Genomic DNA, 24,239 nt, shown 5'->3' on the forward strand with positions numbered 1-24,239 from the left:
TTTAGGGCCGCACTCGAGGCATATGGAGGATCCCAGGCTAGGGGTCCAGTCAGAGCTGTAGCTGCTGGCCTATACCAGAGCCACAGCAACTCCAGATCCTTAACCCACTGAGCAAAGCCAGGGATCAAACCTGCAACCTTGTGGTTACTATTCGGGTTCATTAACCACTAAGCCACAACAAGAACTCCCCATACTTATAATTTTTTTTTTTTTTTTTTTTGCTATTTCTTTGGGCCACTTCTGCAGCATATGGAGGTTCCCAGGCTAGGGGTCTAATCGGAGCTGTAGCCACTGGCCTACACCAGAGCCACAGCAACGCAGGATCCGAGCCGCGTCTGCAACCTACACCACAGCTCACGGCAACGCCGGATCGTTAACCCACTGAGCAAGGGCAGGGACCGAACCCACAACCTCATGGTTCTTAGTCGGATTCGTTAACCACTGCGCCACAACGGGAACTCCCCGTACTTATAATTTTAAAAGTCATATTGTACTAAAATTTCATGACAGAAATAAGTAGTTCCCAGAGTCTCCTTGTGGCACAGCAGGTTAAGGGTTGGGCATTGTCACTGTGGCAGCACCAGTCACTGTTATGTGCAGGTTCATTCCTGGTCCAGTTACTTCCACATGCTGCAGACACAGCCAAGAAAAAAAAAAGCAGCAGCCCTTCCCAGTATTCCCTAAGCCTATTTTCCAAAAGCAACCACTTGAAACTCTTGTGGCTTTCTCTTCTGATATTATTCCCATAATTCCAGATAATAGAAGTATCCAGCTCTTCTTTGATTCTTCACTGTTGGACATTACAGCCTGATTTCTTATTTTGTTAGATGAGTCATTTATCTCTTATGGCCCTCTTCTCCTCCCTTTATTCTTTGAATACAATTGCATTACTCTCTGGAGTAGAAGTAGGTTTTTCTTTTTATTATATGCAATATAGTTTACTTCAAGCTATGTTAATAATACCCATAAGCAAATTTATTAAAGCATCCCTAATAATTAGAAAACTCCTAATTCAAATCAAATAAGTAAAATCCTGGAGTTCCCATTGTGGCTCAGCAGAAACAAACCTGACTAGTATCCAGGAAGACACAGGTTCAATCCCTGGCCCCGATAGGTGGGTTAAGGATCCAGTGTTGCCATGAGCTGTGGGGTAGGCAAGCATCTGTAGCTCCAATTTGAACCCTAAACTGGGAACTTCCATGTGCCAGCCTAAAAAGCAGGGAAAAAAAAAAAAAAAAAGATGAAAGTCTCTAAGAGGCCTAGCATTCCTCAGTCGTCCATTTTTTTTATTTAGTTGACACTTTTACTTAAATCTTACTTGCTAAAATTGTCCTACTATCTCTGTTTGTTGTAATAATTCTTGAGGTCCACTGAAAAATTAATTTTCAACACTCCATAAATCCATTTATTCTAAATTTGGGTTTTAAACACAGTTAAGGAAACAATTGCGGTTACAAGAATTTACCTAATAAACCATGTGTAACGTAACTAATTACAGAAAAGCACTAAATGTCAGTTAAACATGAATTCCTTCTAAAGACTTGTTTTAGGAGTTCCCGTCGTGGCGCAGTGGTTAACGAATCCGACTAGGAACCATGAGGTTGCGGGTTCGGTCCCTGCCCTTGCTCAGTGGGTTAATGATCCGGCGTTGCCGTGAGCTGTGGTGTAGGTTGCAGACACGGCTCGGATCCCACGTTGCTGTGGCTCTGGCGTAGGCCAGTAGCTACAGCTCCGATTAGACCCCTAGCCTGGGAACCTCCATATGCCGCGGGAGCGGCCCAAGAAATAGCAAAAAAAAAAGACAAAAAAAAAAAAAAAAAAAAAAAAAAAAAAAAAAAAGACTTGTTTTAGTTATTTGATAAATCAATTCCACTAAAAAAAAAATTTTTTTTTTTCTCTTTTTAGGAGAGTTAATCTTGGTCTATCCGGTGTGAATATTTTGTGGATTTTTGGCGAGTAGTAGGTCATTTAATTCCAAACATTTGGACTTTATTTGACTGAATCTGAAGTTGAATCTAAGCATCTCTGAGTCACTGCCCCTTCTGAAATAAGATGCATGTGTGTATGTTACAGACTCTTTATAGATTTCACAAAAAATTAGCTATTATGAAACTTCTTTGTGAAAGTATACTCTATGTCTTATACATCAAGAAACATTACCTTCAGTTTTTTATCATTTCAGAAAAAACTGTAACTCTTCAGATTTGTGTTGACACAAAACAGTGCAGTTCCCCCTTAGCGTCGTTTTTCATTGTAACCCCCAAAGGAGAACCATCCACCTGATCCTTCCCCACAAAATTTTTTTTCAGTTGAGTTATATAGTATAAATACTTAAAAAGAAGCAAGTTGCTTGTTTTTTTTTTTTTTTTAATCTCAATTTTCCCAGTGCTCTGCGAATCAGCCCAAGGCCTATGTTTAAAGAAATGAGGTCAATTTCTAATAATGTATTAGTTAATGTGTATTTTTAAAATATTATTTAAAGAAGTTTGACAGTATTAGTGTTTTAAAAGTCAACACTTGGATTAAATGTAGTGAATAGAATTAAAACTATTTGCATCTTAATTAAGAGGCTGAAGATGTCAAGAAAACTCTCGTTTTAATTACTCCATTTTACTATTCCATAATATTGAGTTCCCCTTCTTTAAGATCATATGACATCTTACCTCCTTAAACTTTTTAGATATGTTCAGAATATCTGGAGAATACGAAATTACCCGGTTTGTAAGTTTTGCTTGACTCATCTTTATTTTCTTACATGTATATGTAGTATTTCTTAAGGCTAGCTAGTAATTGTATATGTTTTGCGGATTGACTGTTATTAGAGACTGGAAACATCTAAAACCAGTATCTTCTCAATAACTGCACATCAGTATTACATACGAGCTCATTTGTATGATTTGTAAATCCCATTCCTGTTTTTTAAAAGTCTGATGTCCAAAGAGAAGGAGGCTTCTATCTTCTAACTGCTGTTGATATATGCTGAGTTTGTTTGTTATGGTATTTTAGAAGAAACACCAGTTAAATATAATAACATGTTAAAATCTAAGAGTACTATTTCAAAAGTTGATAAGCATCCAAAAAAATGCAATATACCGTGAATATTTCATGTAAAAAGACTAGAGATACACATTAAAAAAGAAAGCTGTTGTGGGTGACGATACTGTGGGTAACTTTCATATATTAACTTGTCTTCACAAATGTTTGAGCCAGCATATACGCTAATAGAGCTTTTATTTAAAAATATTTTGATGAATTAAGGAACACAGTGCACTGCAAATATGGTAGGTTTTTTTGGTCCTTGTGTTAAAATGAGTATCTACTTTTCTCTAATTAAATGTTATTTATACTATGTTTCTTTTTTTTTTTTTTTTTTTTTGGTCTTTTTTTGTTGTTGTTGTTGTTGTTGTTGTTGCTATTTCTTGGGCCGCTCCCGCGGCATATGGAGGTTCCCAGGCTAGGGGTCCAATCGGAGCTGTAGCCACCGGCCTACGCCAGAGCCACAGCAACGCGGGATCCGAGCCGCATCTGCAACCTACACCACAGCTCACGGCAATGCCGGATCGTTAACCCACTGAGCAAGGGCAGGGACCAAACCCGCAACCTCATGGTTCCTAGTCGGATTCGTTAACCACTGCGCCACGACGGGAACTCCTATACTATGTTTCTTACAAGGTTTTCTTTTCTTTGCTGGACTCACCCATGTGGGGTCACATCCACTAATCTAGATGGTGTTCACTGTATCACCTACTCTTTTTTTCTCTGTAAATATCAGTCTTTACTTTAGCCAAATTTGTTTTAAGAGCATGTTTAGATGTTTATAATTTAATTCTGGGGTTCCCTTTGTGGCTCAGGGGGTTAAGAACCTGACTAGTATCCATGAGGACGTGGGTTCGATCCCTGGCCTTGCTCATTGAGTTAAGGATCTGGCATCACATGAGCTGTGGTATAGGTCACAGACAGCTCAGATCTATGTTGCTGAGACTGTGGTGTAGACCGGTAGCTGCAGCTCTCATTCGACTTCTAGCCTGGGGATTTCCATATGCCACAGATGTGCCCCCCCCCAAAAAAATAATAGTAATAGTATTTTAGTTCCTACTGAGACATAAAAATGCTGTGCTGCTTGGCTTTCTCACACTGACCTACACTTTAAACTGATATCTTAGGGACAAAGACATGCGGCATGTAGGTGGCACTTCTAAACTCACCTTTGTAACATAAATCCTTTGAATGCAGGCATTCCTCAAAGGTCAGGCTTTGGTCTTTTGTCACACTGTGTATGCTTTTCCTGAGAGATCCCATTCATTCTGTGACTTCTTTTATCACCTCTCTGCATTTGATTCCCAAGTTCATACCAAGCGTACTGCCTCTCCTGAGCTCTAGTGTTAAATTTCCTGTGACCTGTCAGACATTTCCGCTTGGATATCCTGTGCACTATCCATGTGTGGAGCTGAATTCACATCTGCTGAAACAGCTCCCTCTTCTAACATCCCTTTCTTCTCTTCATTGTAGTACCGGTCACCCACGCTCAAAGCTCTGCTGTCATCTTGATTCCTTGAGCTCCCTGGGTCCCCAGTCCAATCAGGCAGCAATCTCATCCATTCTTTCTTAACAATGTCTCTTGCAGCTGTCCCTTTCCATTTCTGCTGCCACTATGCTCATTTACACCCTTATCAACTCACACAGGACTACTACAACAGCCTAATTAATCTCGCAGCTTCCTAATTGTTACCATGCTTCCAGATTTTCCAATTCATCCTGCACATTCTCTTCAAATTCATCTTCCTGAAACACCTGTTTGATCATCTCATTCTCCTGATAAATTCCTTGGCCTGACATGTAAAGCCTCCACAGTCTGGCCCCAGGCTAGCCTTATCCACCTGGGTCCTTGGCTTCAGGCAGTGTAGCAGCTCCTTGCTGGGGTCTCTGAATGCCCATCCTCATCACTCTCTGGGGATGCCCCCTCCCCCTCTGCAGTCTACTCCTGCCTTGAGACTTGGCTCTAATTAAACCTGCTGTCTTTTGGAGCTGGTCCTGACCGCTGCAGCTGGCAGTCATTTCTCCCCCAGGGTGATTTGATCTGTATCCCTTTTTTGGCCCTCAGCAAGCCATATGACTGAAGTGTTTTTTTTTGTTTTTTTTTTTTGAAGGACAATCAGAGGAATTATATGAATGAATTTAGAAGTGACGTTTAGTCTAACGGTGGGTCTTCATAGTTTGCCTCATCTTCATAAAAGACCTGGCTTTTTTACTAGTCAAATCTGTGCTGCCATTCAGGAGGACTTTGACAATGGTTGACCTACCTTTTGCAAAAGGCTTGAGTTCTCTTCGAAGGACACCTTTTGAGCAGCCAGGCAGATTGGCTTTCCTTTTGTGTCCAGGCCTAAGGGGGAGGGAATGCTGCCTAAAGAGTATGGCATTAGGAAAATACACAGCTAAATTCCATGTACTCTTGGGGTCTCCCTCAGTGACCTGGGATGAGGTTTTTGTGCTTTGCAGCTCATTTGTCCCAGATGCTACCAGATTCCTGTGAGGGCTGGGGAGAGGCTAGCTGGCCCATGCATCCCTCCAGGTGGCTTCAGTCACAGCTGTCCCCAGATTGTAGGCAGGGCCAAAAGTACGTGAAGATGAGCAGCAGAGGGCTGGGATCTCTGGCAAGAAGGCTTTGGGAAGAATCCACGGGGGCGGCGACTCTGCCCACCTAGAGTGAGAGTGGTTTATTTGTATCTGTGCTTCTTAGTTCCCAGTGGCACATCTCACTTTGTGTGCCAGTGGCTTTCTGCAAGATTATTAGGCATTAGCTCTGAGGCACATCTCTAATTTGATGCCTGGATGGCCATCACTAATTGCACAGCCACACTGAACTGTGTTGACCTGAGGAACAGGTTCTGGATTCTACAGAGGTTCTGGCACCTCAGACGGGGCCAGGGAGGAGAGCCCAATACAGCAGGATGGGTGTGGAGAGCAGCCTTAAGTGTGCTTATGTGAACCCCGTCCGCCTAGGACAGCAGCGATCCCAAAGATATCCCGTAGCCAAAATCACAGGCAGACAGTCCCAGGCACTGCTGTAGATGAAATGTAAACCTATACCCAAATCCTTTCATGCCCCCAAACAAACAATATTCCACAGTCAGTCTGGCTAGAAGAGCGACTGGCCTGAAAGGGCTGAGACTTGGGAAGACAGCTGTCACTATTGGAGCAAAGCAATTAACCTTTTACACTGTGATTTCTGACTGTAAGAAAGATAGTCTTCATCCTTCAGAGATCATTGAGAAGCTGAATGAAAATAATAGATGGCAGTGCTTTTGGATAAGGAAAAAATGGCTCCTAAAAGTCTTTCAGAATAATATTCATGTAAAACTAGGAAATGCCCTTTTGGCATTGTAAAGCAGCTCTCACTCTTAGATCATGCTGAGCTGCATACAGATCTTCATGCCTGACACACTCACACCCACCCCAACCCTCCTAGCCCATCTGTATCTGCCTCCTGCTCCCTCTTTCCTTCCCCAACCCCAGACCTGGCCATTCCCCAGTCAGAGACAGTACCACCCTTGTATCTTGAAGGCTGGGCCTTCTGGTCTACCAAGAAAACACGATCTCTTTGCCCTCTCATTTCTAAACTGGAAGGAAAAAATAACAACCCTGAATCAGACTCTGCTTTCATGAATTGCGTCCCATAGGAGGAAAGTCAGAAGGTGGTGATCTGCTCTGTTGGGGGCAAAACTTGTTTTTTCAGGAGCCGCAGCCAGGCATGATTCTTCCTCAAACACATGGTGTGTAGACTGGAGTCAGGCAGCTCTGTGATGGTTTTGGCCCAGAATACAGGCATTAGCTTACTGAGCTCCAACTCCAAAGAAAGGCCCCTTGTGTTCCAAATGGGGAGGGTATCATCCACTGAACAGCCTGCGGGGCAGAGGAGTAGTCCCACTAACTCGTGAAAGCGAGACTTGGCAGAAGGAAGTCTGAACTAAAGCCATCAGCCTCAAAACCGGGTGGTTTGAAAGGGTGTTATATGGCCTCCATCTCAAGTTAGTTAACCACCTTTAAAAATAAATTCAGTACAATGCTCTGCTTCCAGTTAAATATTCTGCATGCATGCTTTAAATTTTTTTTTTTTAAGCCGTCTTGAAAATTCCTGGCGTTAACTACCTTAAAGTGGTGGTTAGACTCTACTTAGACCAAGTGCCCTGGGTAGAACCCGGAGGCAAAATCCACATCCTCGGATATAGCGTCTCTTAAATAAAACACTAGATATTTTTTCTGTGTAGCCAGAGAAATGATCTTTCCTTTAAACTACTGCATCTCTCAGGAACTTGGTATTTTTCCCATCCCACAACTTTCCCACACATACCCCCCTCTACATCAACCACTTCCAGGCTGACTTGCCCTCCTGACCCTCTCCCAGCAGGTGTAATAGTGTGACCATGCTAGAACAAATACCCAAAGAAAACTGCAGGTCTCTATAGGAACTCCTATAAATGATGGCGCTTCTATTAGCCTGCAGCTTCCTTAAAGTCCTCGAGGGCAGGTGCATGTGAGGTGTTCAGTAAATATTTGTTGAATTAATAATTGGGTTAAGTAGACAGAATTCACTTAAAAAACAGTCCTTTTCATTTTTTTGGACTGGAAGTTTCAGTGAAAGTGCTTTCCATGCTGAAGACCAAGGAGCGCTCTGGCTGGTGAGTGTAAGCATGGCAGAGAAGAAAGCGAGCAGGGGGCTAACAACTGGCAGTGGATCTAAATGAGCAGAAGGGAAGTCCAGAGGACCTGCTCTGCATTTCCATGCATTCCTCTTTGTTGGGCTGTATGACAGTTGATTCAATAGTAAAGAATATGTACATGGCTGAGGCAGAAAAGCCATCTAGATAAGTATCCTCCAGTAGTGTCTCAGTAGAATGCAAAATTGGTGGCATCTACAAGTCCTCACAACTGGAGCTGTATTTGTTTTTTGGGGTTTTTTGTCTCTTGAGGGCCACACCCACGGCATATGGAGGTTCCCAGGCTAGGGGTCCAATTGGAGCTGTAGCTGCCGGCCTACACCAGAGCCACAGCAACGCCAGATCCTTAACCTGTTGAGCGAGGCCAGGGATCAAACCCACATCCTCATGGATGCCAGTTGGGTTCTCTAACCACTGAGCCACGACAGGAACGCCTGGAGCTGTATTTGGGGTGGATGCAAGGTACCAGGGCTGGTAACTCTCTGATCCAGTTACAGGATGTCTTTATCCTGCTGCCTGAACCGCTTGCGGAGTTTCTTTCTAGTTGGTGTAATTGGATGTGTTTTCTGAGCAGCTTCTCTAATCTGCTTTCTCTGATGAAGAAACCAAGATAGCTTCAGTCTGCACCAGTCAGGCCATGCTTCCTGGCCAGGACCATGCATACCCTAGTTATGTATACTTGTAACAAATGTACAAATGCACAAGCATTACCAAGTGCCTGCTAAAAGCTAAACAAAACTGCAGTGATGGGAGTTCCCATCATGGATCAGGGGTTAACAAACCCAACTAGCATCCATGAGGATGCGAGTTCAATCCCTGGCCTCACTCAGCGGGTTAAGGATCTGGCATTGCTGTGAGCTGTGGTGCAGGTCACAGACGAGGCTCGGTTCCCGTGTGCTGTGGCGTAGGCCGGTGGCTACAACTCTGACTGGACCCCTAGCTTGGGACTCTCCATATGCCGTGAGTATGGCCCTAAAAAGACAAAAAAAAAAAAAAGAAAAAGTGAATGCAGTGATGTATTCCCCTCAAGGAGCTTACAGTTGAGAAGTGGAGATGAGATTTTCAGAGTTTGGAGTAAATAAGTGCCCACAAAAAGGCCACACTCCAGGGCTCATGAAGTTGTGGTGAATCTGCCACACCCCTCCACTGCTGGTGGCACTGCAAATTGGTACAACCATACAGAATACAACCTGGGACTGACTATATGCTTGTTTTGGTCACTCCTACTGCGTAACAAATTGTCTCAAAACAATAATCATTTAGTATCTCTCTCCATGGGTCAGGAATTCAGATAGGGCACAAGGATGGCTTCCTCTGTCCCACAACGTATGGAGTTGGATGACTGAATCACCTTAAGGCTCTTCATTCCCATGTCTAGTGGCTGATGCTGGCTATTGACTGTGAGCCTAACTGGGAATGTGGGCAGAAGGCCCATATGTGGCCCGGGTTTCCTCATAAGGAAGTGGCTGAATCCCAAGGGCAGTATCTTGAGAAAAAGGAGGAGGTGGAGACAGAGTATATTACCTTTTATAACCTGGGCTTGAAAGTTCCATGTGTCTTCTGCTGCATCCTGTTGATCAAGACAACTATAAGGAGGAGTTCCCCAGTGGCCTAGAGGGTTAAGGACTGTGGCTTGGATCACTGCTGTGGTGTGAATTTGATCCCTGGCTCTGGAACTTTTACATGCCATAGGCACAGCAGCCCCACTCCATCCCCGCTGAAAAAGACAACTGTGAAGACCTCACCAATTTCAAAGGGAGAGAACACAGACCCCATCTCTCAGTAGAGGGATGTCCCACATCACAACATGCGATGGGACATATATCGATGTGGCCACTTTTGAAAAAATCCACCACAACGTGCAAAGCCCCTAAAATATTGATTTTATATTAAAATATTAATATTCCAATATAAAATATTAATGCTTTGTAGTTCTCTGGCTAGGAAAATATTCAACAGAAAACTTATGTCTAAGGATGTTCATTGTGTGTGTTTGTTCACTTATTCATCCGTCCAAAAGGATTGATTGAAGTAGTTTGCTAGGTGCTAGGAATACAGAGAAGGCTTAGGATATCCTTTTTTCTCTCAAACAACTTCTAGTTATTAGCTGGACTATCACAAAACTCATCAAATGTTCAATGATAGATGGTCTGATAAACTATAGTACATGAACTCCGTGAGTTATATCCTTGAATGAGACACTTAGAGACTTACTTTGACCTCTTTTTAAAACTATAATTTTGAAAAGACTATATGGAAAGATGGGGAAAATGTTGGATGGAGATGAAAACAAATCAAAGGTATGTGTCTACTCTGATTACAATTATGTAAAAATATGCATGCAGATTGCCAAGGACTAGAAAAAAATAGCCAAATGTGAACTCATTTGTTGAAATAGGAAAATGGATGATTGCTTTTCCATTTTCAACTTTTTTCAATGTTAAAATCCTCTAATGATTGAAAAGTTCCAGAAACAAAAAAAAAAAGATGCAAATAGGATTTTATAGGTCAAAGGATGAGAAAACTCTGCTGAAGGAGTAGTCGAATTTCAGTAAGAGAAGGAAGCAGCAGGAATCAAGGCATGAAGACAGGAGAGGAAGAGCTGTCATTGGAAAACTGCAAAGAATCCAAACCGGGATGTATTTAGAAGAACATGGGAAGATGGGACCAGAAGGAAAGGTGGACCTTAGCTACTGAGCTGAGGGTTGCAGACTTCATTTAACGAGACTCTAAAGCTTTTTGAGCAGGAAAAAATCCAAGCGGAGCTTGATGACTCTGACCACAGCCCTGAAGATGGACAGAAGCTGGAGCAGGGGCAGCCAGGGAGACCCATGAGGAGACTGCTGCGTGATCCAGGGCTTGGCAGAGGAGACTGGAGAGCCTCTGTAGAAGAAAAATGGTCACAACTGGTAACTTGGTGCACACAACTCTAATATTTCAATTTTGGCCATTATGAAGATATGAAGCTAGTGGCACTGATAACAGAAGAGGAAAAGGAACTGGTTTGGAGCAGAAAGAAATTTTTAAAACACATTGAGTTTGAGCTGCTGTTGGGACATCCAGATGGAGATGACAACACATAGTCTGAATCTTGAGTAAGAGATCCACACTTTTGGCAAAACAATTTGACTGTCTCCCTCTTCGCTGGATGTTCTTCCCCCAGCTCTCCGTAACAGCTCCTTGCTGTCTTCACTAAGCCCTCTGCTCAAACATTGCCTCCTCGGAGCTTTTCGTGCCACCCTTCAAACAACACCCCTGTCACTCACTCGCCAACCCCCATCCCTCAGTTGCTTCTTCATTACACCTACCTATCATTTTACTGCTCCCCCCAACAGTATCCCTTTTGGAGATGGGATGCTATTTGCAGCTTCCTGTTTGAAGAACTAAACATTAAAGGGTACCTATGTGCCAATTCACTCTTAAATTTCTATTATGAAATGATAACAACTAAGCATATATTTTTCTCTTTCAGATCCTATTCTAAAGGTGTAAAACTTCTACTATGTTATGGATCAAAAATCCAACTCAGAAAAAAGGGCACACACCAACTGAGTGGTAGCAAACACTTGCAGGTATAGCCCATTGGCCAGCTCTTCATCACATGATGACACAGACACAACTAACTGCAAAGGAATCTGGGGAAAGTTGTCTTGGGGGCCATGACCAGCTAATAATCCTAGCACTACAGGGAGAAGCAGAGGATGGAGATTAGGTGACAGGAGTCATCTTCCCCTGCAGTAGATGTCTGAACCAATTGCAGAGCCCTGGCTTGTGCCTGACTCCAAGGACAGTACTGTGGATATGGGACTCCAAGTCGCCTTGAACGATTTAACTCTCACCAAGTACTTCCTTAATCGGCTCACCCTCTTCCCCTTCCCCAGGCACTCAAAAATGAGGGTGTGTTCAACATTTCTGTATTCTAGATGCCAAAATTCTATAGAGCAAAGGCCAGACACAACCATGCTGCTGCTTCTTGACCAACATTCTGGGTATTTTTAGCCAGCACCAGCTTCATATTTGCAGGATGCAGTACAAAATGAAAATGTGGGTCCCTAGTTCAAAAATTATCAAGACCTCTCCGGTCACTGCTGTGGCAGGGCTTTGATCCCTGGCCCAGGAACTTCCACATGCCACAGGCAAGGTCAAAAAAAAATTATCAAGACTTTTGTTTGTTGGTTGGTTTTTTGTTTTTGTTTGTTTGTTTGTTTGTTTAATAGCCCCACACCCAGAACACATGGAAGTTCTCAGGCCAGGGATTGAATCCAAGCTACAGCTTCGGCAAAGCCGGGCACTTTAATCCACTGCTCCACAGCAGGAACTCCTATCAAGATTTTTAAGACAGCCACAGCAGATCATTAAACCCAGCCCAGGCCCCTTCTAGGCATGGGGTTCTGTATGATTGTCCAGGTCACAGGCCTATGAGGCCGATTCCATATTTAGCCTGAAAATAAAAAAGAAGGAAGCTGTTACATATTGTGAAACCCACAGGCAAGTAATGTTGACTTTTCAACCTACTTCAGCTTTTAGGTGAGATTTTTTTCCTTGTCAGGCTCAGAAAATGTGGATGTGTCTTGGGGATCAAACAGATGGATTGTCTCATTTTACAGAAGACACAGAAGCCCAGAAAGGGTCTGTGAGTACCCAGAGTCCAGCTTGGTGCTGTGTACCAGAACCCACTCTAGAGGTCTGGCCTGGGGACTGTGTCCCCAGGGAGCCCTAGCAGCACTACAGGACAGGGTCATTTTCCCCATCAGGCTGGCTCTGTGGTGCCAGGTCACCAGTATCCTGGACAGTCTCAGGACCTCCCACTGCCTACTCGGGCTGGACTCTTCCTCTGGTCTCTGGGCAAAGCAGAGACAAAACCAGAAGTCACCCTGTTCTTGGCTCCCTTTAGGAAAAGTGCCACTGGTCATGGAAAAGCTGAGTGGTGGCCTGAGAAAGAAGGGCTTGGCCCCTGAGCTTTGATGCTCCCTTCTCAGACTCCTCCAGGCAGTGGGTGTGTGCCATTTGCGGTAGAGGTAAGCAGAGAGGTTACAGGTGGGCTGCTGGACACAGCCTGCCTGCCAGGTGCAGACGCTGGCCCGGGTGGGGGATGGACACACCCACAGTCATCCTGGCAGAGGTTGGAGCAGGAGGCAGCAGGCAGGAGAGGGCGGCGTGGGGGCTGCACGGAGCAGAGGCAGTGGCAAGGACAGATGAATGTGTCATGGTTAGCAGGCAGGCAGAGGTGTCAGATGGGCACGCTTTTCTCCAGGGGAAAGAAGCCCGTGTGAGACACCATGCCAGACGGCGGAGAGGGGAGTGATTAGCAAGCACGGAGTGAGTCAGGCATCCAGTCCCTTGGGCAGAGCGCCGGCTGCGGGCTCTCCTGGGTGCAGACTTGGTGCCAGGCTACACAGCTGGCGCCGGGAAAGGTGCCAGGCTTCCTGCAGGGGCCTCAAGGGGTGGGACGGGAAGCCTGGGGTCTGATGGCCACCTGCTCCTGGCTGGAGTCCAGAATCCGCTGGTGTCTCTGCCCCTGGCCCCGCTGGCCTCAGCTACCTTCGGAGCAGGCCCGATACCCTCCAGCCCTCAGTCCCTCGCCTTTCCCGTCCCTCTTCCTCTCCCGCACCGCACACTGAGGACCTGGGGCTTCTGAAGAGCCTGAGGGAAGCAGACTTACTTCCAGCCCCCGCAGCCCCGCCCTCGCGGAAGACCAAGCCTGTGCCCTTCCGGGAAGGAAAGGACACCCCTGCGTGACGCGCCCTGAGGCTCTGGTGGTCACGGCCACAGCACCACGGGCTGTCCTGCCTGCCCACGACTCCTAGGCTGGTGACCACGAGTTTTCTGGTGCCCTGGCGAGTGTGGGCAAAAGAAACCCATCTGTTTTGCCTCCCCTACCATAAGCTGGAGACCTGCCAGTGGCTTCCCAAGCCGTCGGGCCCCTCATCCCGCAGGCTCCTGGGTCCCCACAGACCTGGAAGACTAACATTCTGTGGCCCCATTTCTAGAAGATCCCATTCAGAGCCGACAGCCCCTCCCTGCTGCCCCCAGGCCCCGGTGGTCCCGGAGCTCCTCGGAGCGGAGGGGGAGGGGGAAGGGGAGGCGGAGCGGGGAGGCCCCAGGCTGGGGTCAGAAACTCAGCCGCGCTCCTCTGCAGCTGCAGGAGGCCCAGCTCGGCCCGGGGAGCCTCTGTGCCCAAATTCTACCCCTAGGCGGGCTGTCGCTCTGCCTGGTCCGGGCAGGGGGAGCGAGGAAGGGCAGCCATGGCCTCTAACCTGCCCTCCCGGCCAGGCGTTAATCAAGCACCAGCTCCTCCCGGGATCCAGGAGGTTACTCGGGGGCCACACGCCAGATGTTAGCGTTTCCACAGCTGTGCCCGCGACTCCCGAGGACGAGGGAGCTTTTCATACTCCGTGGTGGTCCCCCCTGCTTGTCTTTCTCCTGCCAGAAATTTCTCTGCCCCAGCTGAGGAGGGGGATGGAGGGCGGGGGCAGGCGCCCTCTTCAGCCCTGGGACCGGCCAGGGGCAGGCCCGTGCCGGGCCTCTGTCCCCCGCCTGACCCTGCACAGGGCCTTCAGGGTCCTCTCGCCCCCCCGCGTCCCTCCGCGGAGCTATGGGCACTTCCGAGACCCAGGGCCTCGCTGCGTCCACCTTCCCAGCGCTTTCCGCCCCCGTCTCCATGTTCTGCGTCTGCGAATGAGATCAGCACAGCCGCGCTGAGGTAAGAGGCTCTTCAGCGGCCGAGCTGGGGAGGGAACAGCAGCCGCCGGGCCTCACCTGCCCGCGCAGCCCCGGCTCGGCTCGTCGTGAGGCGGTGACGCACGTTGTCTCTAAAGGCCAAAGCCAGCAGAGCGAGCCTGTCACCTGCGTCACCGCGCGGGCGGCCAGCTCACCCTGCCGTGCGTCACAGATTATAGGCCTGAGACAGGGGTGAATGGCCCCTCGTATCTTTGTGGGCTGGGCGAGCGAGTGCAGGGTGGAGGGTGGGGTGTGTTTTTTGTGAGGTGGATGGCTCGGGTGTTGGGTGGGCTGTGTTGGGTGCGGATTACGTGACTGTGCGTTGTGTGCGGTGTGGGGGCAGCCGTGGGGTGACGGTGCCCCCCGGGGAGGAGGCTTACACCGTAGAACCCTAACCCCCCCCAGTTAACGTTCCCTCCCAGAGACTGTTACCGGGAAGGGCCTCGGTTTGTGTTCCTTATAGAGTGATTCTCGAAGTGTGCTTTGGGAGTTCCCACGGCGGGGCGTCTCTGCAGAGCCAGGACGCGGGTTCCATCCTGGCGGAGCAGGGTGGATTAAAGGATCTGGAGTTATGGCAGTTGCGGCTTGGATCTGATCCCTGGCCTGGAACTCCGTGTGCCTGGGGGCTGGCCTAAAAGGAGGAGGAAAAAAAGCGTGGTTCACAGCAGATACGGCAGAACCTTTTCCATTTTGCTTTTTAGGGCCGCACCAGGGGCATATGGAGGCTTCCAGGCCAGGGGTCTGCTAGGAGCTACACCACACCCACAGCAACTCAAGATCTGAGCCTTGTCTGCGACCTACACCACAGCTCAAGGCAACGCGGGATCCTTAACCCCACTGAGTGAGGCCAGGGATGAACCTGTCACCTCATGGTTCCTAGTTGGATTCATTTCCGTTGAGCCATAAAGGGAACTTCTGTTCTTCAACTTTTAATGTTACCTCTTACTAGCTTCTTGGGCTTCATTTTTCGAAAGCCTCCTGGTGTCATAAATGAAGAAGCTCTTACTAGCTTCTTAGACTTCATTTTTTGACACCTCCCAGTGTCATAAATGAAGCCATGCCCCTGGGTTGGTTGTGTTCTCAATTCCTTTGGTGGGTAGATTTGTTTCTTGACCATTTTAGAATATTCCTGAGCACAGACACTTTGCTGTCTCTTTTGTTTCCTTTTTCCTCTCCGGGGTCTAATGTGGGGTTCTCTACACAGCTGGTGCTAAACCGTTTGTGATATAAAATGGTGACAGCTTAGAACTAGAGACTCTAGAGGCCACTGGGAGTTACTGGAGTTGGCAGACCCTTCCCTGCAAAGTCCTCTTCCCTGCGCAGCCTCCTCAGCAGCCACACCTGGCCTGCCCCACCCCCATCCCCACCCCCACCCCCACCCCCATCTCTTCATTAGATGAACGAGGGAATGAGGCAACTCCTGACAGCCCCAGAGCAGATGTGGTGCAGCTGAGGCAGCACAGCAGGTGCCTGTCCTGTGTCAGGCATCAATTCAGTTGAGAACTGTGTTGGGTGGACACAGGACTGGGAGTGCCCTGCTGCTGGTGGGCTGCTTGAGACTCTTCTGTGGGGAGCAGGACCTGAAGCTGGACCCCACCATTAGTCCCCAGGGAGCACATCCTCAATGGCCCCCTCTATGCTTATATGCCAAGCAGCCCCCAGGTGGAGCAAGAGGAATTAGAGGCTTTCAGGTTCAAATGTCTTGACAGACCTCTTAGCTTCCCACTCCCCAAGCTGAGTCGAACTTTAATTGAAGCCTGTGAAGCACAAATTCTATAGAAACCATTATGAGAGCTTTCTAGAAAAGAAGGATTGACAACACTCCCTGCAGGGAAGAGGATGAAAGTAATTCATGGCTCACCAAGCTCTCTGGGTGAAGAGCCCCAGGGCACCCAGCAGTGGCTTCTCCATCTCTGTCCAGTCCCGGTTCTCTTCCAATCCTGATCTCATTAAAAAGAAACCAAAAGGCTATATTACTTGGCTTCCATCTGGTCTCTTGAGATGTAAGGACTTTAATCAGGAGAACGCTAAAGAATAAAATAACTCTACAATAACAAGAAAGCTGCCAGCTGGCCCTTCCCGTGACCTTGCCAGAGTGCATGGGAAACGGAGCGCACCATCTGGGCTTGACTTCCCTCCTGGGGAAGAGTGAGTGATTGCAACACTGTAGGATCCAAGTTTACCCAAATCAAAAAAAAGCTGTGCCCCGAAACAGCCTATATCTAAAATATCATCGGCTTCCTGCATCCCACTGCCAGCACCTCAAACCAGCCCTTCTCTGTACCCTGTTCTGGGTCCCAGATTCCAACATGGCATCTTCAGGAAAGGAAAGATGGACAGCATCATGGAGGGATCGCAGGGGAAAAATGTGCAAAAGTCTTAAAAAGCAGGAAATAAATGACTCTGGTTGAAAAGACAAAAAAGGGGGTGGAAGTCTAGCATTTCCCAGTCCTCTGCCCAAGGCCCTCCTGTTCTCGTGAGGGGAATTTACACCTAAGTCTGTGAAGGAAAGTCTGAGAAGGCAAACTGCCCAGCGGTGACCCGTTGAGGAGGGAGGCGAGCAGAGCACCGATGGTTCATGTTGACTTTCCTTTTTTTCGAGGAGCCAGGAGAAGAAGCCTGAGTTTCTGGACCTGAGGGCAGCCCCTAAATTCCCTCCTCTGGCAATGCTGACTAGGCCCTGACCCTGCTGATGTGACCCCGGGGAAGGCGGGGCGACGGGAGCAGGAAAACTCAGATAGGAGGCAGGATCGCAGGATGGGGACTGGAGCTGAGGCTCAGGCTCTGCTCTCTGAAGCGCCGCTTGAGGAAAGGGCTGGGCTCTTCTTCCCTGAAAGGAATGTAGAGGAAGTCATCTCCCCACTGAAGGACACACTTGCAGCCTTGAGCCTCCTGGCCCGCTCCCTGTCTCACCTCCATGCCCCGCAGACTCCTTTTCCATAGCCCTGCAAGCTTTGCCCCCTTTGACTGGTTGGGCATCACCAGCAGGCCCTGGAGGTCATTGGGGTCTTGGCCATGGGTGCCCTTCCTGAAGGAATCAGCCTTCAGTCATCTTCCAAGGGAGTATCCTGGGCTACAAAGGTTGGGGTGGCCAGACCATGGTGGAAAGAAGTGGTGATGAGGAAGAGCTCAATCCCTGAAGCATGAGAAGCAGACCTCGGAGAGACCCTCATGAGATCAAAAAGTGCTTGAGCTGTGAGTAGCCAGGTCACCTGTCTGGGTGATGCGGGCTCCCAAGGCTGGGACCAGAGCTTCTCCTGGGCTGTAAAGTGTGGCATCAGTCAGCCAGGAACCAGACACCTCCAGCGTTCTGGCACTCTCCAGTCACTGTTTTTCTTCTTATGCTTGATCCTTACACCTTTTGAGGGCAGCTTCTCATTTTAGAGAGGAGGAAACGAGGCCCAGAAGATCACATCCTAAATGGAGTCACTGAGACCCAAGCCCTGTATCATTTAAAGCTGGTGTAACTTGAATTAAGTTACCCTCTCCACCCCCCCACCCCACCTGGCCAGCTGGGTCCAGGGGCACACAAGGCATTAGAACCCACTTGCCCACTGGCTTACCCACTTCAGGGTAGGCGCTCCCAGGCAGAGGCCACATAGCCTTTCAGGTCCAGGCTCAGAGCCATCAAGGCCAGTAAAGAGAAGCTGAGTCTTTTTTTTTTTTTTTAATGGCCTCACCTGTGGTATATAGAAATTCCTAGGCCAAGGATTGAATCTAAGCCACAGCTTTGGCAACGCTGGATCCTTTAACCCACGGTGCCAGGCAAAGGATTGAACCTGCACCTCTGCAGTGACCCACGCTGCTGCAGTCAGATGCTTAAGCCACTGGGCCACAGTGAGAACTCTGAAAGAAGCTGAGTCTTTTTTTTTTTTTTTTAATTGTTTAAGAGAAAGTATATAGAGCACTTAATCTTGAAAAAAACAAAGTATAAACTTACTACTCAGATATGTCATTCTTTAATTTTACCCTGAGATGGTATTTAAACAAAAATTTTTAAGAAGAAAAAAGGAATAGACAAACTGTAGTATATCCAGACAATGGAATATTATTCATCACTTAAAAGAAATGAGCTATCAAACCATGAAAATCTGTGGAGGAAACTAAGTGAAAGAAGCCAATCTGAAAAGGCTACGTACTGTATGATCCCAACTATGACATTCTGGAAAAGGCAAAACCATGTAGAGAGAAAAAGATCAGTGGTTGCCGGGGGTTGAGGGGAGGAGAGGTGAATAGGCAAAGCATAAAGAATTTTTTAAGGCAGTGAAATTACTCTATGACACCGGAAATATGCGTCATTATACATTGTCCAAACACACAGAATGTACAAAAGTGAACCCTAATGGACCTGATGGATTCTGCGTGCTTACGATGTGCCATCCATTTTAAGACATGTATCCCTCTGGGGGGGTCGTTGATAGTGGGAGAGGCTGGGTTCATGTTGGGGAGGGAGTATATGGAAAATCTCTGAGCCTTTCTCTCAATTTTTCTGTGTAACTTGCTTTAAAAAAGATAATCTTGGAGTTCCCGTCATGGCTCAGTGGTTAATGAATTCAACTAGGAACCATGAGGTTGCAGATTTGATCCCTGGCCTTGCTCTGTGGGTTAAGGATCCGGTGTTGCCGTGATTGGTGGTATAGGTTGCAGACGCAGCTTGGATCCTTCGTTGCTGTGGCTCTGGCATAGGCTGGTGCTCACAGCTCCAATTCGACCCCTAGCCTGGGAACCTCCATATGCCGCAGGAGCAGCCTTAAAAAAGGCAAAAGGACAAAAAAAGAAAAAGAAAAAAAAAAGATAATCTTTAAAAACAAACAATACAGGAACAGTAAGAAAAATGACACTCGTCTTGATGACACACGTCTCCATGATGCCCCCACTGAAGTAGTTCCGTAGGTCAGTCATAACAAACTAGGTGACTTAAACAACATAAATTTATCATCACACAGCTCGGGAGGCTGGAAGTTGGAGATGGAGGTGCTGACAGTGTTGCATGCCTCTCTCCCAGCTCTGGTGGTTGGCTGGCAATCCTCAGTGCTCCTTAGCTTGCAGATGCATCGCCCATCTTCAGGTTCGCCTGCTGTTCTGTGTGTGCACACACATGCACAGGTTCACTCAGATTTCCAAATCCAACCCTCCCTTTTTTCATTTTTTGGCTACCCTGTGGCATGTGGAGTTCCCAGGCCTAGGATCAAATCTGAGCTGGAGTTGCAACCTACGCCACAACTGCAGTAACACAGGATCCTTAATCCACTGCGCTGGGCCAGGGATCTAACCCATGTCCCTGCTGCTGCAGAGACAGTCAACCCCGTTGCGCCACAGTGGGAAATCCTCAAATTTCTCCTTTTTATAAGCACACCCATCATACCGGATTGGATAGGACCCATCCTAATGTACCTCTGCAAAGGCCTGATCTCTGAGTGAGGTCACATTCTGAGGTACTAGAGATTAGAAGTGCAACTTATCTTTTTTTTGTGGGGACACAGTGCAACCCATAATGCCTGCTGAGAACACAGCTTTGCCCCAACATACAGCAGCTGACTGAGTGCTATGTTGCTACGGAATCCTTGAGACTGTGTTTATAACCAGCCTGGCCGAGTTGATTTTATTCCATCTTGGAGTCTCATAGGCAATTTCACAAGCAGGCTGCAGCTCACTCCTGGCTCTCCCATTAGAGCAGCCTGCCGATCCGCAGCGTGGTTAGACACATTTTCCAGGTGTCAGGGGACAATTCAACACGTGGCAGGTCAGCCTGCACTCAGCGGGTGCAGACAAGCCTCCAAAAGGCACATCCACAGGGTCTCAGGGAGACAGACCTGAGCGCTCCCAGAGCTTTTCACTTTATTTGTCTCTAGGCCACAGAACCCAGGCCAGACATTCCACCAGCGAGAATTTTCTCCAGATCTATTGCCCAAAACATACTTACTGTCTGACACAGTCATTTTTATATCTTTTAGAGTCCCTTTTCACACTGCTGACTGCAAGGAAGCTAATTAATTATTTTAGACACCGCTATTAAATTGACACAGCGATTAATCTGATAATCCTTTTTTATGAAATTACCTCTGAAATGCTAACTTCTCATCTTCTGAACCTCACTGTATAAATTACTCTGACGATTACATTGTACCAGCTTTTGGCTCTGTAAATCTTAATGGCTTTTTTTTTTTTTTTTTTGCCAAAAGCAGTAAAAGCTGTTCTGAATGTATCAGGTCAATCAGGAAAGAGGCAGGCAGGCAGGAAATTGAAGGTGACTCATACTACAAGTGGAGGTTTGACTGACAGATTGTTAGAACCTGCTGTTGCCAGTTAGCTATAGGGGACTGTGTCAGCCAGCGATACAGTGGTGACCTCGTGAAGCAGAGGAGCACTCGGAGTCCGAGGGTGCAGGTATCAGGGCTCCCCGTCTGAGTGAAGGACCGGTGTGGTTCTAAGAGTGGCCCTTCCCCCTCCCCCTTCCTTTCTCACCTCTCCTCCCAAAGCACCGACTGCGTCTCCTGGTGGCAGAGACCACCAGCATGGCTCAAAGCCCGCAGAGAACTGCCTCATGGCTGCCCACCCCAGCAGTCCCCCAAAGTCCTTGGCATGTGGTAGGAGGGGGGAGCACACCTTGGCTATTGCCCTTCACCATGCTTTACCCCACCCAGTGGGGTAAAGCTGCTAGACTCCCGTCTCCAGACTCCAATCCTGCTTTCAACGCTGTCCTATCGAAGGAAGCTTAGAGCCTGCAGAGACTACTGGGCCTGGTAGAAATAGCAGAGTCCATCTTCCTTTTTTTTTTTTTTTTTTTTTTAAAGCTCATCTTCTTTTTCTTTTTAACAGTAAGTCCTATACACCCTATGTGTGCCTTACCAGGAGAGTGTTAAGTCACTTTGCCAACTTCTTCTCAGGCTGCATGCAGAACACCACTTGTTTTGAGAACAGGTGAAAGACAAAACAAAACCTGTTGAACCTGCAACTTCATTTATCCATCCATCAGCCCATCCATCTATCCCTCCATGTATCCACCTATCCACCCATCCATTCAGCAGTGTAGACTGAGCAACCTACTGCATGCCGGGCTCTGTTCTAGGCTCTGGGAGGTTCGAAAAGGAACAGAGATGATTCCTGCCCTCATGGCACTTCCATTCTGATAGAGAACTCAGACAATAAATAAGACAAATACTAAATGAGACGGTGCTGCATGCTTTGGGAATGGGGGGTGGCAGTATACTATTTTAAATAGGGGGATCAGAAAGGCTGGGTTGCCTCACTCACTTCACCCTAGCCCTGGCTCTGCCTTATGGAGAAGATGACACTTGAATAAAAAACTGAAGGAGGTTCCTATCGTGGCTCAGTAGAAATGAATCTAACTAGGAACCATGAAGTTTTGGTTCAATCCCTGGCCTCGCTCAGTGGGTTAAGGATCCAGCCTTGCTGTGACTGTGGTGTAGGCCAGCAGCTGTAGCTTTGATTAGACCCCTAGCCTGGGAACCTCCATATGCTGCGAGTACGGCCCTAAAAAGCAAAATAATAATAATCAATGAATAAAGAACTGCAAGAGTTGAGAGACTTAGCCATGTGGATACTGGAGGAAGAGCCTTCCAGGCAGAGGGGGTACCAGCCAGTGCCAAGGCCCTGACATGGGAGTGTGTCCTCCTGGTCCAGGAACTGGGAGGAGGTCCTGCGGCAGGGGAGGGTGGCAGGTGTTCAGGTCAGAGACATTTGAACTCCATGGGCCATGGAAAGGGCTGAGTCCACTTGACACTTCTGGGTGTTTTGCCAGGGAAGAGAGTGTCTCTGTGCCTTGTCCCTGTGCTCCCCTGGCATTCCTCCCACCCCAGCTCTGTCCTTGAAGGCACCATCCCCCAGGCAGACCACAGCCTGGGGCCCAGGCTAAGAGAGGAGTGTGGACTGGAGAGCGTGTGGGTGAGCATTTCTCAGGCTCCGCAGCCCCCTGCTGGGGTTCTCCAGGCAGCCTGGGGAAACCACAGTGAGGGGCCACTCCTTTCAGCTTCCCCTGGAGCGTCCCTGAGGCTGCCTCACCCCTGAGCAGGCTCCTTATCGTACAAGGTCCCTCTGTCTGGGATTTGCTCCCATCCCTCTCACACAGAAGGGCCCCTCCCAGGAGCTGCTGGGCCTACTCTGGTGGCGGGATGGGTTTCTGATGAATCTAACAGGAGGATTTGAAACCAAAGGCGGTTAATGATGCCCTCACAGTTGCTCCCAAGCGAAGACAGCTGTGTGAGGGAGGCCTCCGGTCAGCAGCTGGAGAGGGGCTGCGTGAAAAAGAGAGTCCTTGTCCCCTGGGGGAGTGAGGGGGACCCCCTCTGTGACCCTGCACTCATAATCCTGCCCAGAAGTCAATCTGTTGTTTGTCACATTCACCCCTTTAGCGAAAGGATGACTCTTCCATAGTCATGATGCCACACTGAGGTGTCAGCCTTCCAGGGGTCTAAAGGAGGGACAGGAATCACCCAGAAGGCCTCTGAGGGGAGCACAGAAGGGACAGAGATGTCCCCTAGGTCACCCGCAGTAGCTTGTTTCAGATAAACACTGTCTTTGGGCCTGGGGCTCTGTACCTAATCTGCCCCTCAGCTGAGCGGCCCCACGGAAGGGTTTTCTGGAAAGGGACAGCCAGGTGTGAGTCTGGGAAAGCCCTAAGAGCTCTGGCATCTCTGTTATCTGCCCCCTGGGTGTGAGGATTGAATGACAGGTCAATCGTTGTCACAGTAGCATTTTGGTGTGTCCCCAGCCCTTCGGCTCATCTGCCAGCTGCAACACGCCACCGCGGGTGCCTGACTCTCTGACTTCCCCCTCCCCTCCTCCAGCCCCACATCCAGTTCCAGAACAACCCCCCACCGTCTGCGTGGTGAAGCAGCCTTTCTCCCTGTGGCTTTTCTAGCGAGCCTTTTCTTCCCCCTGAAGGCACACTCTCACCCGAGAGCCCATCGACTGCCCTCTGGGTTGTCATGGCAACAGAGCTTTCTTCCGCCCTCCCTCCGCTCTGTTTACCTTGGTCAGGGACTGCGGCAAAAACCAGCCTGTCGCTGAAGTAGAGGGAGGGCGGAGGGATGGGGAGAGGGAGGAGGGAAAGCCAGCCGCTCTAAACCAGATCATTCTGGTTCAGAGTGGGCCCCCGCGCCCCCCTCCAATCCTGAGAGCGGCTGCGCTGGGCCTGTGGGCTGCACAGGGAGGCTCAGGGCCCTCCGGCGGCGGCGGCGTTAGTGGAAAGGGTCGGGGGCTTCCCCCCGCTTTCCTGCCGGGGCTGGGTATTAGCAAGGCCTCTGTGGTGCTGGCCCAGATTGCTGGGCCTCTGCCCAGAGCTGGGCAGTTGTTCACTGCACAAGGGCGCCCTGCTGGAGGTGGGGAGGGATGAGAACTGAAATCCAGCTCTGCCCCAGTCCCGGCCCAAGGCATTCTCTTCCTGCTTGGACCACTCCCATGTCCTCCTAACCAAGTCCTTCTTCCTCTTACACCCTCCCTGCAGCAGCCAGAAGCATCCTTTGGTGTTCCCTCTGGCTTAAAGCTTCCCATTGCTCTGAAAATAAAAGCCAAACCATTTGCCCAGCTCTTCATGATCTGCCTGACCTGTCCCTCTGTCTTTCCCTCCCACACCTCTGCCTCCAGGTTCCCTTTGCTCCTTTCTTTCTTTCTTTTCCTTTTTAGGGCCACATCTGTGGCATATGGGAAGTTCCAGGCTAGGGGTTCAGTCAGAGTTGCAGCTGCTGGCCTACCCCACAGCGACGCTAGAGCCTTAACCCACTGAGTGAGGTCAGGGATCAAACTTGCGTCCTCGTGGATACTAGTCGGGTTTATTACCACTGG

At 48.5% G+C, this 24,239-nt stretch overlaps 1 protein-coding gene across 6 annotated transcripts in view; it reads left to right on the top strand.

Annotated features, from left to right (window-relative positions):
• TMEM209 (transmembrane protein 209) overlaps positions 1 to 3,349 on the top strand; it is a 29,645-nt gene extending 26,296 nt beyond the window's left edge. For 4 of the 6 annotated variants that reach the window (XR_014833896.1, XR_014833895.1, XM_005673176.4 and 1 more), the window contains one exon: positions 1,906 to 3,349. Coding sequence is in view for 2 of the 6 variants with exons in the window: in XM_005673176.4 (XP_005673233.1) it covers positions 1,906 to 1,960 (55 nt within the window). In the remaining 4 variants the exon portion in view is untranslated. Of the gene's footprint in view, positions 1 to 112; positions 234 to 305; positions 1,253 to 1,747 lie in introns of those variants that run through there. The other 2 variants (XR_014833893.1, XR_014833894.1) reach the window with 2 other exon arrangements.
• The last annotated feature ends 20,890 nt before the right edge of the window (positions 3,350 to 24,239 follow it).

Source organism: Sus scrofa, chromosome 18 (genome assembly GCF_054392235.1).
Source record: "Sus scrofa isolate SSC_HxYL_T2T_F1_AM1 chromosome 18, Sscrofa_HxYL_maternal_Yorkshire_Landrace_v2.0, whole genome shotgun sequence".
NCBI classification, from domain to species: domain Eukaryota; kingdom Metazoa; phylum Chordata; class Mammalia; order Artiodactyla; family Suidae; genus Sus; species Sus scrofa.